The following is a 16,180-nucleotide window of genomic DNA, read 5'->3' on the forward strand; positions in this document are numbered from 1 at the left end:
TGGTCGCCAATTTTTCGCGTCAGGTACGACGATTGCCGAAACATACAGTCGTCGGATACGCGAAACGGAACCCTCTTGCCATCCTGACACCGGAGCGTCGGGTGGCCGAGGAGATCGCGCACGCGTTGCACATTTCCAACTTGGACGGCCAAGAAAGAAAATTAGGAGCAGGACGGCCTGACTCCACCGCGAATAAGAACGCGAACAAGAACGCGGACGAGGAGCACGCGGGGTACCAAAATTTCGCGGAAGATACCGGACGCGTACAATATAAGGATACCAAGTCGGACGCGGAAGATTGGGAAAAGGAGATTGATCTATCACATGTGAAGGACGAGAAATTACACGTACAGGTGCTTGAGATGCTACGCGAACACTCAAGTTTGTGGAGCGGGTCGCTCGGAATGATCCGAGCGACGGAACACCGCATCCCACTTGAGCCCGGCACGAAGCCGATACGCGCCATGCCCTACCGCAAAGGGCCCGCGATGCGTGAAATGGTCGCGAAGGAAGTGAAGAAAATGTTAAACGCGGAAGTGATAGAGCCCGCGAATACGGAGTGGGCGTCCTCAGTCGTCCTTGTCCCAAAGAAGGACGGTAGTTTACGCTTCTGTGTGGACTACCGTCGCTTGAACGCGAAAACGCTGGCGGATTCGTATCCGCTTCCGCGTATGGACGACTGTATTGATTCATTGGGAGACGCGGCTGTGTTCACTACGCTGGACTGTAACTCAGGATATTGGCAGATTCCGGTCGCGCCGGAAGACCGCGACAAAACTACTTTCACCACCCATATGGGAACGTTCCAACATTTGCGGATGCCATTCGGGTTACGCGGAGCTCCAGCCACTTTTCAACGCGCGCTGGATATAATTCTATCACGCGTACGATGGCAGATTTGCCTAGTGTATCTAGACGACGTTATCGTCTTTTCGCGTACGCACGCGGAGCACGCGAAACATTTGGACGCGGTTCTGGGACTTCTGAGAAGCGCCTGCATTTCTCTCAAGTTGAAGAAATGCAGCTTCTTTCAGCCACGCGTACACTACCTAGGGCATGTGATATCTCCAGGGAAGTTAAGCGTGGCAGAAACCGCAGCGGACGCGTTCAAGACATTTACATTTCCACGAACGTTGACACAAGTCAGGTCATTTCTTGGGGCATGTAATGTCTACCGCCGCTTTGTGCAGGGGTTCGCGAAAATCGCGCGCCCCCTCACCGATATGACGCGGAAAGACGCGGACCCGGACTACGATAACCTGACCGCGGCTCAGGTTCACGCGTTCGAAGAGCTCAAGGCGCGGATGATTGCGCCCCCCATTCTCGCGCTCCCGAGATACGGACGGCCGTATATGATTGATACTGACGCGAGCGCGTATCAACTGGGGTGCACGCTTTTACAAGAGCACGACGGGACCAACGATTGGCGTCCCGTCGGCTATTGGTCGTATTCCCTCAACGATAGTGAGCGGAACTACAGTGCGACTGAGCGCGAATGTTTCGCCGTAGTGTGGGCCGTCCGCACACTACGGCCCTACATTGAGGGAACCAAATTTACCGTGAGGACAGACCATGACGCGTTACGATGGCTGATGTCCCTCACAGAAAGCTCCGGCCGACTGACGCGTTGGCGACTACGGTTAGCGGAGTATGACTTCACCATCCAATACAGACCTGGACGCGTTCATCAAGTACCCGACGCGCTGTCGCGTCTCATTTCCCCGAGGACCGCCGACGATCCTCGGAAGGCCGTCGAGGTGGATGACGACATTCCCACCTACGACGGCACTACCGTACGCGATGTGTCAGATGAATTACGCGACCATACTTGTACCGCGAAATGCGACCACAAGAGCGACCACGTGTTCGTCACAACGCGAAACAAGGCGGGGAGAAGGAGAAAAGCGCGTTCACGCGACGGGCCAGTGGGCGACGAAGAAGCCCCAGCTTTACAAGAACGCGGCGACCTATGGGCTGAGATAGAAGAATTCGACGCGGTGGATATTGAACGCGCTCAAGAACCAGGAATTGACGCGTGAGGCTCCCAGGTCGCTCCTCCACAGGACGACCTGCCGGCCCCTCTCACCCTGGAGGAGATAGCCGAGGAGCAACGCGTCGACGATTTCTGCCAAACCGTACTGGCCAGACAATCGGAAAGTCGAGTCTCCGCGTTCTTTGAGGACCACAAAGGGGTTTTGAAGCGCAAGCACCCCTACGATCCTGAAATCATTCAAGTGGTGGTCCCTCAGTCACTACGCGCGCGTCTGTTGCGGCTCTGCCATGACCCCGCGATCGCGGGACATCCGGGGCAGAACCGCATGTATCACGCGCTCCGACGCTGGTATTACTGGCCACATTTGGCCGCGGACGTGGCAGCGACAGTACGCGGATGCCGGACATGCGCGAAGAATCGCGTCAAACTCCGAAAACATCTCAACCGGCTGAGATTGTTCCCTGCTACGCGTCCATTGGAGAGCCTCGCGATAGACATTCTTGGACCGCTTCCGAAGACCAAGGAAGGAAAACAATACCTTCTGGTAATAACGGACCGGTTCACAAAGTTAACTCAAGTCGTCGCGTTGAGGACAGTGACCGCGTACACAGTGGCGACCGCGTTTTGTGACGCGTGGGTTTTCAAGTACGGCATTCCGCGTTCGCTGTTGTCCGATAATGGACCTCAATTTAACCCGAAGTTCTTCCACAGCGCGTGCCGGATCCTGGGGATTACGAACTTGTATACGTCCGCGTACCATCCCCAGACCAACGGCCAAGTGGAGCGCTACAACCGTACTATCGCGTCTATGTTGCGTAACTACGTCAACGAACACCAAGACGATTGGGATGTGTACGTGGGGCCATTAACTTACGCGTACAACTCCCACGTACACAGGTCTACGCGTACGACCCCATTCGAGCTTGTACTCAGCCGACCTCCCCCAGAATTTTCGCTTCGAAGGACGGAGGGGAACGCGCCCCTTCCGGATAGAAAAACGCATCGCGCGGAGTTCCTTAAGAAACTGGACGAGACAATTCAGAAGGCATATAGCAGCCTGCGACGAACGCAGGCTCGCTACAAACGCGATTTCGACAAACGCGTGAGACGCGTAAACACGCGAGTCAAGCCTGGAAATTATGTATACTTCGACCCTACGGACGGAGCGAAGACATCAAATAAGCTCGCGTCACCAGCCGTGGGACCTTACCGCGTCCTCGCGAATGACCAACGTACCATCACGATTGATCGTGATGGGGTCACAGAACGCGTGTCCGCTGATAGGTGTGTGTACGCGCCACCACCTGTGGACGCACCACGGGCAAGCACAACCGCGCCGGGTGACCTTGCTGACAAGGTCACCACGGGGACACAGTACGCGGTGGACCGCCTTCTTGATCATCGCGTTATGGAAAACGGGACCGCGGAGTTCAAGGTGAAGTGGGCAGACTACGAGGATCCCACGTGGACAGCAAGGACACATATCCCCGAAGAACTCGTCTCGCGTTACGCGAGCCGACTACGCGCGCGCACGGGTAGGGACCTGACAACCGAGTTGAACGCGGACGTTCAACCTTAAGGGGGGGCCCTCAACCGCTTTCTGACGCATTGCGTTCGAAGCAATTCAGAGAAACGAAGGACGCGTGCCCCTCGGCAGAGTCGACATTCAAGAAAGAATTGGACCCTGAGCAGCCGTCCAAATGAGGCGGACGAACGCGGACTGTATTCGCAAAAACCAGAACGCTGAAGATGCCATACCAAACGCCGGAACGAGACGGTTGACGTCGGAATAATACGCAAGGTGAGATGGAACACTGGGTCCGCGGACAGACAGCAGAGAGCACAGTACACGCGCAATGAAGCTCCACGCTCGGCAGGGCTACTATACCTATGCTGACTCCAGGCCTCTGCAATGGAGTACTGAAGCATAGAACACGCCGTGGAAACCCCACGATCAGTAGCGGGACAAACGACGCGACGCCCGACGCGCAGAGATACACACGCGCAAGAAGAACCATAGAGATAGGCGCCAGGACTTAGACGTGAGACGCTGCAAGTCACGAGACGAGCCAACGCCTCATGAATGGGCAGGAGATGACGTACGGTACTGTGCGCTTGCGTGCAGTGGCCAAGCCGCCGCCACCAGGCGGAAATTTAATGAGAAAATAGCTCGGATGACGCGGTCAGCGACATGGCGTACACTGGCGCCCCGTACGCGGGACACGCAATTCTGGGTAACTCGCACCGCGCCGCGATCCAGGCGGCCGACGCCCCTCCTCGCCACCACGTCCTTGGACATCATGGGTACGAACCCTGTGGACGATCGTGCAGTCGCGGCCGAACTGAACGCGAAACGGCCGCGCAGACGCGATCGTCGAGAGAACGCGGTCAGGACGCGACCTCACGAAGCAAGCGCACTATGAACGCGGACTTCTCCTGAAATTATTCATGGGTACGGACCCTGTGGACTATCGCGCAGCCGCGGCCGAATTGCACGCGACATGGCCGCGCAGACGCGATCGTCCCGCAAGCGCTACCTAAGTCACTCAGATGCACATCAGCGGGGCGGGACGCCTCTCCAATCGCGTACGACCCCTTCGGGGGCCACTGACTCTGACTTATCTGTCGTTTTTGCGAACCGCGCACGCGAAGCAGAAGTTCGTCGCGCGACAACCAATATGAGTTACGTCCACACCCTTGGGGCATGAACAACGGGAAGAGAAGAGAAGACCAGAAGACTGTCGCGCGACGAACAAGAGATGAATAAGACCGCCGCTCAACGGGGCAGAGGCCAAGTGGCCATAGAAGATACCAAGGAATGGCGCACTCTTACCACCGCAAGCAAGGCCCCTACAAGAAAGCCGCCATCCACACCACGTCCGGATCGTTCCCGGCTACTCGGACACCACCCTGACGGCATAACTCTACCCTCGACCGACACCCCTGCGGCCTGTTACCACGCGGCATGCCACCTGATCAACCAAGCGTCGCCCGAGCACAGATCCTCGCTCGCAAGCGCACAGTTGCGGCACAGCCCGACTCGTTGCTACGGACTCGCAAGGATCAGTAGGAGCAATATAGTTTGCCAATGTGCTCGAAACCCCGCTCCACCAAGGAGCAAGGCCAACTCCCCGCAAGCGGCGTATACGCCTCTGTGAACCGGTGACGAGACGCCTTTCGTCTCGTGGGTCCGGAAGATCCGTGCCAATTCTTTCATGCCTTCTTATCCTACTCTCCGAAGGCCAACCTAAGGAGAACACCGTCGCATGGTTTCTGCCATAACCGACGCCATGTCAACAGAGCAATGGCGCACCCTATGACAAACGATCCCCATATTGACCGCATTCGTGACCCACAAGCATATCCCGTTAATAGAAATTGCGCAACCCCACGGGTCGCCCCTTGAGAGCTCAAGGGAATCGCCCTGTTTCGGGAAAGCATGGTCACTGCCGCTAACAAGGCTACAGAGATCATCACGCGCCGAGCGCGCGGGGCTCCCGCGTGCTCGTTGGACGATCTTCGCGTCGGACGGACCCAGCGCGACGTCACCGAGGTCGCTGCAGTAAGATGGTGGCGGACCTTGGGAGGCGCATGAACGGGAAGCCGATGTGATGGAGCGACCTCCCATAGAGGGGTAAACCGGGGGCGGGCCCAGACAGTAATGTACGTAAGGAAGGGGAAGCGTGAGTCTCGCAAGACCGCGTAGTATCCTATGACGGCCCGGGAAATGTTGGAGAATTACGGGACGGTCGTTTCATAGCTCGCCAGGAACGCAAGGGCGATCGCAAACGGGCACCAGACGTCCTGCCTCAGTTTTAAGAAGAGAGAGTGGTAGATAAGAGGGACGGGAAGTCGCGTCTAGTCGAGACAGCGCTGATGATCTATGGAGAAAACGCTGCGGTTAAGCGCACATCCCTCTCTTTTGTAAGGGCGAACGCGCGCGGAGCGAGACAAGATGTTGGCTCCTTACCATGGAGGACAGACGGGTGCCCTGGCTGCCTACCAGCCTCTCCAGTACAAAGACGAGGATCGATCTGTACCCTATCGCCGAGAAGGAAAGAGGAAGAAGCGCCCCGGATACACGCATTACATGCGTGTCGATAACATGTGGGGGGCGTGTAGAAGTGCCGCCTGTGCCGCTATGACGGACTCAGAATCCACACAACCTTTGAGCGTCTACAGGTTCTCCATACCACCGGCGGCTTGTCCGTGGGGACGGCGAACAGCCACATGTACCACTCCAGCCGAAAAGATGAGATTCTCGAGCTCAGAAAAGGCCTCGATGTCACGACGACTAAGGAGAGAAAGAGCTCGCTGGAGCGCAACGTAGCCGCTAGGATACTCGGAAAGGATGCCTCGCCTCTTTTCACCGATGTTGTAGTGAACACAGCAGGAGATCTCTATGAAAAAGCTTGTTTACCTCTACATCATCAACTACGTACAAGCCAAACCAGACCTTGCCATTTTTATTGCAACACTCCTATCAAGGATGCCGTCGATCCAAACCCTCTCATAAGAGCCCTCGCAATACGCACGAGGGCACTGATTTCGTTGGAGAAGATCAGAGAATAATTATGCGATCCACTGCATCCTGCTCTCAACGATCGAGACCCGTATGTGAGGAAAACCGTGGCAGTCTGTGTTGCCAAGTTGTATGATACCAACCCTACCGCCACAGTGAAGGAGGGCTTTATAACAGAGCTACAAGAACTACTTGCCGATGGAAATCCGATGGTCGTTTCTAATGCCGCCGCGGCCTGGTCAGAAATTGCAAGCGCCTCAAACGCCCCGACCCTTCTTCCCCTCACCTCCAACTTCGGTGTCGATGGCAGAAAGCGTTGCCCTCCTTCAGAAAATGGGGAATGGCCACTCTTGAGCCGGCGCTGGACGAGGTATGAGAACGACTACCGCGACGGAGAGGCGATACGTTCGTGGTTCGAACCACCATGTCCGCGGAGGGATTCTCTTTGGAGAGGCGACTCAGGGTGCACGGGAGACGAAACTACGGTTCAGGAGCACCGCAGCTGGGCTCTCGCCGAAAAGAAAGGACGTCTCTCGCCCTCAAGATGGGGGTTGAGCAGACTCTGAAGAAAGAAAGGAGCGGACAGAAAAATGGATTGAGAAAGTATCCAGCGGGAAGACGCTGGGTAGAAGTACGCACCGCCCTGTAAGGCAAAGCAACGCGACTGAGAGTAGCAAGGCTTGCGCAACGACGCGCGCGAAAGGCCCATTAAGCCTCGGAATGGCATGACGAGGAGGCTTGAGCTCGACCGGGAAGGCCGTCGCTAGGTGGATCCTGGAAGGAAGGCAGGGCGCAGACCTTCCCTAAGGTACCAATCGCGTTTCGATTGCGAAGCACGATGTTCGACACCCGCAACAATTCGCTGAAGAAAAGCGGGGTTCGGCAGTACAGTTGTTCGCTGCAAAGTACGCTTCATGCCAGCATAACAGTGCATCGTTCATGGCCGGGTCCTCTTTTAATTGTCACGTGCATGACCGCAATAGGGAATGTGCATGAATGTCCCAGCGCGCCGTGAGCCCTGACGTTGCCCCATACGTCCATATGGCGCCTCAGGGGTCTCGCGCCACCGCGTCGTACTGTCGACGCGACACGCGACGGAGGACGGTCGGGGACATGCTGGACGGAGCTCATCGGAGCACGTGGTTACGAGCAACGACAATGCGTTAGAAGACGGGATGAGGGGGGGGGGCGTACAGTACTCCTCCAGCACAGGCCTTGAAACGGGGCCGACCAGCCCGTGTGCGCGCATGCGCATGAAAAAAAATTGGAAATTTTGGGGGGCGAAATTTGGCCCGGAGAACGCGCCTGCATGCCAGGCGTGTGCGCGGAGGCGTACTGATCAAAAAAAAGAGGCAAAAATTCGGGGACGAGATTTGGCCCGGAGGACGCATGCACGCAGCGCGGGTGCGTGGATGCGCACCTGGACATGCCGCAACGGGCGGCATGCAAGCGAGGGCCGGACGACAATGTGCCTTTCTGTGTTCCCCGCACGAGTTCACGCGCCCGCGCGACGCTGCTGCCACCCCCCGGGCGCACCGTCAGTGGGATGAGGTACTCCCCGCCACTGAGAGGAACAAGTTGCCCCCAGCCGGCAACCACCGCCTACTGTCCCTACTACGCTCTCACGACCAGCCCATTCGCGTACGCGCCGACAGCGCCCCGCCCACTGCATTCTGGCTCTGGGAGGGGAGGACGCGAGATGCACTCTCGCCCCATCACGCACCACGCATGACCTCGTTCGGGAGACCTCCTCATCCCCGCCTCCATTAAATTGCTAAGGGAAAACGCGCGACATCACAGGCGACAGGGGAACGCGATCAGTAGAGTCAACCCCCAACACGCGGCCGAAGAGGCCGTTGCAGAGAGGGATCCGACATCGCCTTGATGGCGAGGGGAATTGACCCGAGGACAGCCTCCACGACCGCACGCGTGGGTAATGGAATGAGCGACGACGACCGGAACGCTAAACGCACGAGAAGTGTACAAAACGATTCTGTCAACGCTACGCTCCCCCTAGCGTACGGGACCCAGAGCTGCCAAAAAGATGTATCGCCTTTCGCGTACGTACTTGCGGTGCGGGCAGGCCTGGAGAGGACAGCATGGGCGCCCTTCGACCCATCTCGCACTACGTACGCCCACACTTGGGGACCCTACCCCCACGGTCGCGAAGCATTACGCGTCTGCAAAGGGCCGGACAGACAAGGGAAGTCGATATGCAAATGGAGAACCGGTCTACGCCGTCCGAGTTGTGAGCGACGAGTGGCAGAGAGGAATGAGGCGGAACGTGATCTTCGTATAATGGACCAAGAAACCCGCTTCTGCGGCGATTGAAGGAGTATGACAAACGCGGGGGCAGTAGCTTTGGCATCGTTCATTCCAAATATGTTTTGACGCGCAACCCACTTCCGCTCTTCAAGAAGCGTTGTAACGTCCTCAAACGCCAGACCACGCCTCACGGATGCTCTATTTTCTACCGATGGCCCCTCCTCCGCCGTGCTCGATACGTTAGGAGCATTAAGAATCTTTGCAAGTAACTCTCCAGTGACTACGGCACTACCATCTGAGGAGCAGTCCTCCTCAGGAGACTACGCTCCGTACCGACGAGATCACGAGTATTTCCGTGCTGACAAGGACAACGCGCATGGATGGAATTTCCGGGAGATGAGAAGGGAAGCCAACCCCCTTTTTACGGTAACCATCTACACGCACGACTACTTACCGACGGGCAACTATGACCAAGTCTCGAAATCACGGGTTAGCCCTACCCGGAGCTCCCTCCGGACCCGCACCGTAGGGGTCCGGGGGACAATAGCTGGGATGACGAGGGACCTCGTGCACCTCGGCGTAGGTTGGAATGTGCGCGTACGGATCGCGGACAGGCTCCCGCCACACAGGAGTAGGGTTCAGGGGCGGAAGGCCACCCCCGCGGGAAGACATCGCTCTGCTGTTGCGGAGTGCGTCACGCTCCCTGCGGTACCGGTCCCGGTCAGCGCACGCGCGCTCATACGCGTTCATGTGCTGGAGCTTATCCTCCCGAGACCGTCGTAACTCCTCCGTGGCGAGCTGTAACTCCGATGACAGCCGCTCGCATTCACTGGCTCGGCGGTGCGCGTCATCCGTCCCCTCCAAGAACCAAGTGGACAACGTTACCAATAATTTCCCGACCGACCAGGCGCGGTCCCGTAAATTACCCAGAGCTCGAGAGAGCTTGGGTATGTCTGCCACTTCGCGCCGGGCAACGGGGAGGTCGCGCACCTCGGACCCGCGAATAGGCCCACACCCCAGCGGCGCCAGGGGCGGAACTGGGGGCACGACAGGAGCCGGCTTCGCGGCAGGGCCAGCCCCCGACGGCCTGGCAACTCGGGAAGGCGTACCACCTATGACGTCGAGGGTCGGACTAACCGCGTCCAAATCGCGTCCAAATCGCGGTACCTTTTGCGCCGCGCCTCACGCGCCTCGTAGCCTACGCCCCCGAACGCGCCCGTACGAGGGAGAGTCGTCGGACCCGATTCGGAGGAGGACGCGAACGTATCGTTCCGAATATCGTATTGCAGGAACGCCGCCCGCTCGCCGAACGTGAAGTCAGTCCACAGGCGCCGGGCCTCCTCGTCGACGCGAAGCGCGCGTTGCAGAAGCTCAATGGCAGAGCCGAAGGTCCAGAGGAAGTGCGTAGAATGCCACTCCAGAGGATGGAGTGCCACACTTGGAAGTCCCATAGCGACCCTCTCCAAATATGCAAGCGTGGCGGGGGGCTGGATAAACAACCGCCGGTTGACGCAGATCTCGCTCATTATGGCGCTGGTCATAGACCAAGCCCATTCGCGTTCGCAGTTATACGTGAGGAGGTCCCAAGCGGGATGGCGGCGGTCGAGACATGCGTATCCAAAATGCTTCAGGATGAACGGTAGCAGCGGATGGATGCCCAAAGATGGGAAGGAAGTACGGAGCGCGTCAGGTAAGGCCGGGAAGTGAGCGGGGGTGAGTCCCCCTTCGAACGAGGCGGAACGGAAAACGCGACCGTCGACTTCATCGATCCTCCTGTACGCCGACCAGTCGTGATGCGCCACCGCAATGCCGTGGAGGCGCATCAACGCACTCGCGGACTTTTGCAGAGACACGCGTGGTTTGGAATACGCGTACGGCCGAGGGCACACGTAAAGCGACGAGATTCCAGACAACACAAACTGGTGCGGACCACCGCGGGGACCAGAGAACATGGCGGAGGCCATGCGATCGATGTACTCCGCCTCCGCCGGGCTGTACGTGAAGGTGCGATCGCAAGGAATCTCGTCCGGCACCTGGTACGCCGTGCCCCCACCCTCGGCCATAAGGCGGCCGAGAGCCGCTGACGACTCCGCCGCGAAGCCCGCCTCATGGATCTTACGAATGCGCACGAGATCTGGGCGGAGGCAAAAACGTGCTAGCAACTCCGCCACGGTGACTCGAATCCGCGCATGACGACGCCACGGGTAGCGCAGTCGGCTGAGGGGGAGCGGCACGGAACCTTCCCAAGGCATCCCCAACCACTGGGTGGTGGACGGCGCGGCGGTGGTGTCCTCCGCCCCAGGGCGTACGCGCTCACTGACTGTCGCTCCGGGACAGCGGCAACTCCCACAAGCTCCGTATGAACCCTCTTCGGGTTGGTAAAGCATCCCCGTGGGGGCGGGAGCCAACGGAAAACCGCCTACGCGCGGAGTGGACGCGCTCTCCCCCTGCGATGCAGGTATCGCACAGACGTCGAGAACGACAGAAACCGTGGAATCGCGTGAGCGGGCCCTCTGGAACGGGGAACGATGCTCCCCTAAAGGGTTCCCCGAGGCACTTGGTGACATTGTGGTACCCCGAGCGGCGTCGCTGGCCGACAGGGTCGATAGCGGGTCAGGAAGTGAGCCCGAAGGCCGCGGGCCCGAGCCCCTGTCGTTGACGTGGTTGGGCATCTGAGAGGAGGACCGAGCGCGGTAAGACGGGAAGAGAGCGTGTCAAGAGCAAAAACCTCCAGCTGCACGACAGGCCAGCCCGCGACTAGCGGGGAGTGGGGCAGAGCTTTTGGCGCTCGATCAGTTGACGCCTCCGCCGCCGTCGTGGCTGTGGAAGAAAAAAAGGGGGAAAAAATGGAGGGCAAATTTTCACTTCATCAGCACATTTTCAGCATATGGCGTGGCGTGGGTCGTCGGCCTCGACTATAACCCCCCCCCCGCGCGCTACCAAAAGAGTGAACGCGGACGTTCACCCTTGAGGGGGGGCTCTGTAGCATAATTGCGAGGACGTTATTCGAACGCGCAGGGTGACTACTGTACTCCCGCAAAATGCACTACAGCGCGCACACCCGCGCCTGTAAGTACGCGCTTGCTGCTCGCTGTGCACGTGTACAGCGTGACGATCCGGAGTAAGGCGCGCGAGCTTACCGTGTAAGGCGCTACCTAGATACTGTAGTATATGTTATGATAGATTATTTACTTGTATATTAAATGACAGGGCGGCCGGCGGCGGAGGGAGGACAAGGACAAGCACGGGCTTGGTACCAGATCCTCCACTGCAGGTCTAACCCCGTCCGCTTATTCTAAACGCGTTCTCTTAACGCGAGCGCGTTAACTAGAAACTAACGCGGGTAGCGGTCGCGAACGTACGCGCGCGAGCTGGATCCGCCTCCGCCCGTTGGTGCTAGAACGCTAACTAGCGCCGCCCCGGGGCGTCGAGCACGTCGAACCGCTCTACCGCGTACTGTGTTCGCGTCCGCTCCCCACCGCTCTACCACGCTACCACCGCCCGCGTTCTTTTCTGGTGTGTGTGTTTTTGTCCTCTCTCGCGTACACAGGTCTTCGAAGAACCACAGCTAAACCCCCAACGCGACCGGGGGTTTATGCTACAGTGACGTCTCCTCCGCTGTTGGCGCTCTCGAAGTTTGACGAACCCTTCGTGGTTGAGACAGGTGCATCCAACGTGGCAGTGGGAGCAGTTCTGGCTCAGAAGAAGGAAGACAAGAAGGTTCACCCGATACAATACGCCAGCAGGACGATGACGGAGACTGAGAAGAAGTACCCCACCTGTGAGAGAGAAGCATTAGCGGTGATCTTCGCGCTAAAGAAATTTCGGGTGTATTTGCTCTCAACGCAAAAGTTCAAGTTGATTACGGATCACCAAGCGCTTCAGTATGCGTTCAAAAAGAAGGACATCCACGGTAGACTTGCCCGTTGGATGGATTTCCTGGCGGAGTACGAATTCGAGATATTGTACCGCCCTGGCTCAAAGAATTGTGCCGCTGACTTTCTCTCGCGTCTACGAAAAGACGATGGCAGGCGGGAGGAGGATGAGGGGGACCTGGTATGTGCTGCCGCTTTTGCGAAAGGAGATATACTGGAAGACATGGAACCTCATGTGCGGGACACGTACCGTTATCTCGAAGGAGAAGAGATGGTCGAGCAAGATGCTGCGCAGAGGCGCAGAATCAAGAAGAACTCCAGGCGGTTCCTCGCCTGGAACGGAAGGCTGTTTCGCAGGATGAAGAATGGGATCAGAACAATCCCTTCTCGGGGGACTCGACTGCAGATATTGCGGTCGCTGCATGACGACATTGGCCACTGGGACGCTACAGCTACGAAGCAGTTCGTCCTTGACAGGTACTGGTGGCCGGGAGTTCATGGTGATATCTACGCCTACGTTCGTGGATGTGAAGGCTGCCAAAAGGCTGCACCCATCCCGACGTACAAGAGCACGGCGGTGATACCAGTCTCTCAGCTCTTTGAGACATTCTCGATAGACTTTGCGGGACCCCTTCCCAAGACGAAGAACGGAAAACGTTACATCCTGATAGCGGTCGAACATCTGACTGGTTGGCCCCTGGCTTGGGCAACCGAGACCGCTACGTCTGCGGAAGTTGTCAAGTTCGTGAAGGAGGAAATCATCCATTCGTTTGGTCCACCTCGGACTATAGTCTCAGATAACGCAACATGTTTCAGCGCGACAGCGTTGAAGAACTTCATGGTACAACAGGGAATTTCATGGAAACCGGTCCTCGCCTATGCTCCTATGTCCAACGGAAAAGCGGAGCGTATGGTCGGGACCATCAAGCGTTCAATTCGGAAGACTCTGTTGGGACAGGGCGCCGCTTGCCACAAGTGGGAATCAGCGCTGAAGCAGATCCTGTACGGATACCGCCGACGCCGGCTGTCGGACGGGTTCTCCCCGTTTGAGCTGATGTATGGAGTAAAGCCGCCCGCGCAACCCCAGACCGAACTGAACCAAATCCGGTGGGGCGGCGTTGAGGCGCGCAACTTGGAACTGTTAGCGACGCTCGCGCTCCGATCGACGAGGGCGGCTAAACAGTTGGAAAAGAGGAGCAAGAGAATGACGGTTGTGTCGCCACGCCAGTTCGACGTACACGATCAAGTTCTGGTCGCCCGAGGAACAGCCCTAGGAGGGTTACAGAAGTGGCCCCTAGGGGAGTCGAAGTACTACGGCCCATGCCGGGTAGTACGAGCCAAGCACCTGCGGTACACACTCGTGTCGCCGGGATTGCGCTACAGTCGACGGGATATACATGCAAGACGTTTAATCCCTTTTATTCAGAAACCCGCACATCTTATGTAGGTGTGATGCATTTTAATATTTCGTATGTACTAGATTGAAGGCGATTGAGATTGATTTCGTTTCTTATGCATGAACTATCAGTGTTTGCTGCTTGAAGAACCCCTACGCACGGCAATTACCTTGCCATGGGAGGATTTGGGGCCACGATTTCCTCGGCGAACCTTTTTGGATTTCCTCTCCCGGCCGGGACTCTGATTGGCGTCTCTACGCTGCTGGGTTCTTCGGCGCAAGAGACGCACATCATCGAAGTACTGGAACTTTGACGCATCGCCGGCGGGACAGCACAAGCGAAGAGAAGTGTCCTTGAGCTGCATGGCGAAACGTTCTGCGCAATCGTAGATCAGCGCCGGTTCCGTCCGTGCGTCAATGCAGACGGCGTGTTGGAGATGGTTACCGTCGGTGATGCGAAGAACGTAGACACCCGCTTGCTCCCGCGGCAGACGAAGTAACCAGCTAACAGCAGAGCTGCGCCACAGAGGAAGTCTGGAGCTGGATCTCCCTTGGATGAAAGCCCCCGGCGGTGGGGCCACATGATCAAGAGAAACTGTTCCGTGGTGATCTGCTCGGATTACCCTCTGAATGTGCGTAAAGTGGTGCCCGCTCGGGGAATAGTCCATCTGACGCTCGAACGCGGCGACTCGGGCCGCTTCCGCCACCCATAGGTGGTCAGCAGCACCGCGACCAACGACAAGGAACATAGCGTTGCAGACCGCAGACCGGATGCACAAGACGGTATTGTCTTGGAACGCTACGGTCCGGGACGTGCAAAGGTACCGGGAAGCGAGTGGGGAGACGCGTGACATAGCAAAGTTCACTCGCTTCCTCTTCCCTCTCATTCTGGCTACACCAATTGTCGATAGCCAGAATAGCGTCCATACGCGTTGAGCACTCCTTACCGAAGGAAGAGTTGAAGCCCCGGCGGGCGGTGCCGTTCGCAGAGGGCACGCGATCGAAGGTCATCGTGTAGAGAAGTATCATGTACTTCTCTGGACTCCCCTCTCCGACGGCGTAGTGGCAACCCTTGACCTCGCCGTTACCGCCATCAGAGTACCAGACAAATTCGACGACCCACTCTGGGTCGTCGCAGCAGGTGTACTCCGTCCCGTCGCTGTGACTCTCGGTGAGCCCCAGCCGGTAGCAGCGGTCGGAGGTGAACCATGCCTTGCGAGCGAGGCGGGCCGATACGAAGGCCAACACATGGGCCTCGAAGAGAAGCCGGGCCCCGGCGGCAGATACGGCCGCTACGACGGACGCCCAGTTGCCCACTTCCTTATATTTGATTCGGAAAGAACCATTTCTTACTTGGTACCGAAGCGCGGAGACGTCGGAACGTCCCGCGTGCTCCCAAAGGTCAGGGAGATGTTCGGCATTACTTGGGTCTTCGAAGTCGATGAAAGGGCAATTCACGCCATGAGACGCCCTTTCGGTGACGTCCTGGCCGTTCTGTCGCCACACGCCCGCTGAACGGCGGGCGGCCCTAGTGGCGATAGCGCGGCGTGGTACCTTCCCGCCGGTGGAAGCCCTCGCCGTCTGCTTGGTTCGAGCCATAGTGCGCACAGGGAGTACCGCCTGAAGGACCACAGAGCTCCCGTGCGCGGCTCGAGACGCTGTGCGTTTCCGAGAAGTCCCGAAACGGGGACGACTGGAAAAGGAGCCTCAGGCGACGCGCAGAGCACGCGGCCTGAGTCCCAGACGACGATTGACGTCAGCGACCACAGTCCCAGGCGACGCGGAGACCACGCGGCCCGAGGCTGACGCGAAGCAGACGTTGGGCAACCGGAATTCGGGCGACGCAGATGAAGCGCGGCTTGAAATTGACTGTTAGAAGTTCGACTGCGAGAGAGGCGCGAGGAGGCAGGGAGAGTGCAGTTCAGTGGCAAGGTGGAAAGACGGTGGCCGGGGGGGCCAGAGCGGTCACGCGAGGAAGCGGGGCCAGTATATTTACGTGCAGCGGCAGCCCCGTGGGCTGCCCTGAGGAGGGGGTCATGTGAGATATTTTTAGGGAAATATTTGCATTTTACTGTAGAGGGAGATTTTATTCTGTAGTCCGAGATTTTATTTGAATTTTAGAGAAGCGC

General features: G+C 57.9%; 1 protein-coding gene across 1 annotated transcript; it reads right to left on the bottom strand.

Annotated features, from left to right (window-relative positions):
• Positions 1-14,768: 14,768 nt before the first annotated feature.
• Positions 14,769-15,650, bottom strand: CHC_T00000782001 (hypothetical protein). The gene has a single exon (XM_005710816.1). The coding sequence runs from the start codon at positions 15,648-15,650 to the stop codon at positions 14,769-14,771; it is 882 nt and encodes a 293-aa protein (XP_005710873.1).
• Positions 15,651-16,180: the final 530 nt, after the last annotated feature.

Source organism: Chondrus crispus, genomic scaffold (genome assembly GCF_000350225.1).
Source record: "Chondrus crispus Stackhouse genomic scaffold, scaffold_629, whole genome shotgun sequence".
In the NCBI taxonomy this organism is placed as follows: Eukaryota; Rhodophyta; class Florideophyceae; order Gigartinales; family Gigartinaceae; genus Chondrus; species Chondrus crispus.

What these genes read in the sequence shown, in the direction of transcription:
- CHC_T00000782001 (XM_005710816.1), bottom strand. Translation starts at nt 15,650, where the DNA reads ATGGCTCGAACCAAGCAGACGGCGAGGGCTTCCACCGGCGGGAAGGTA.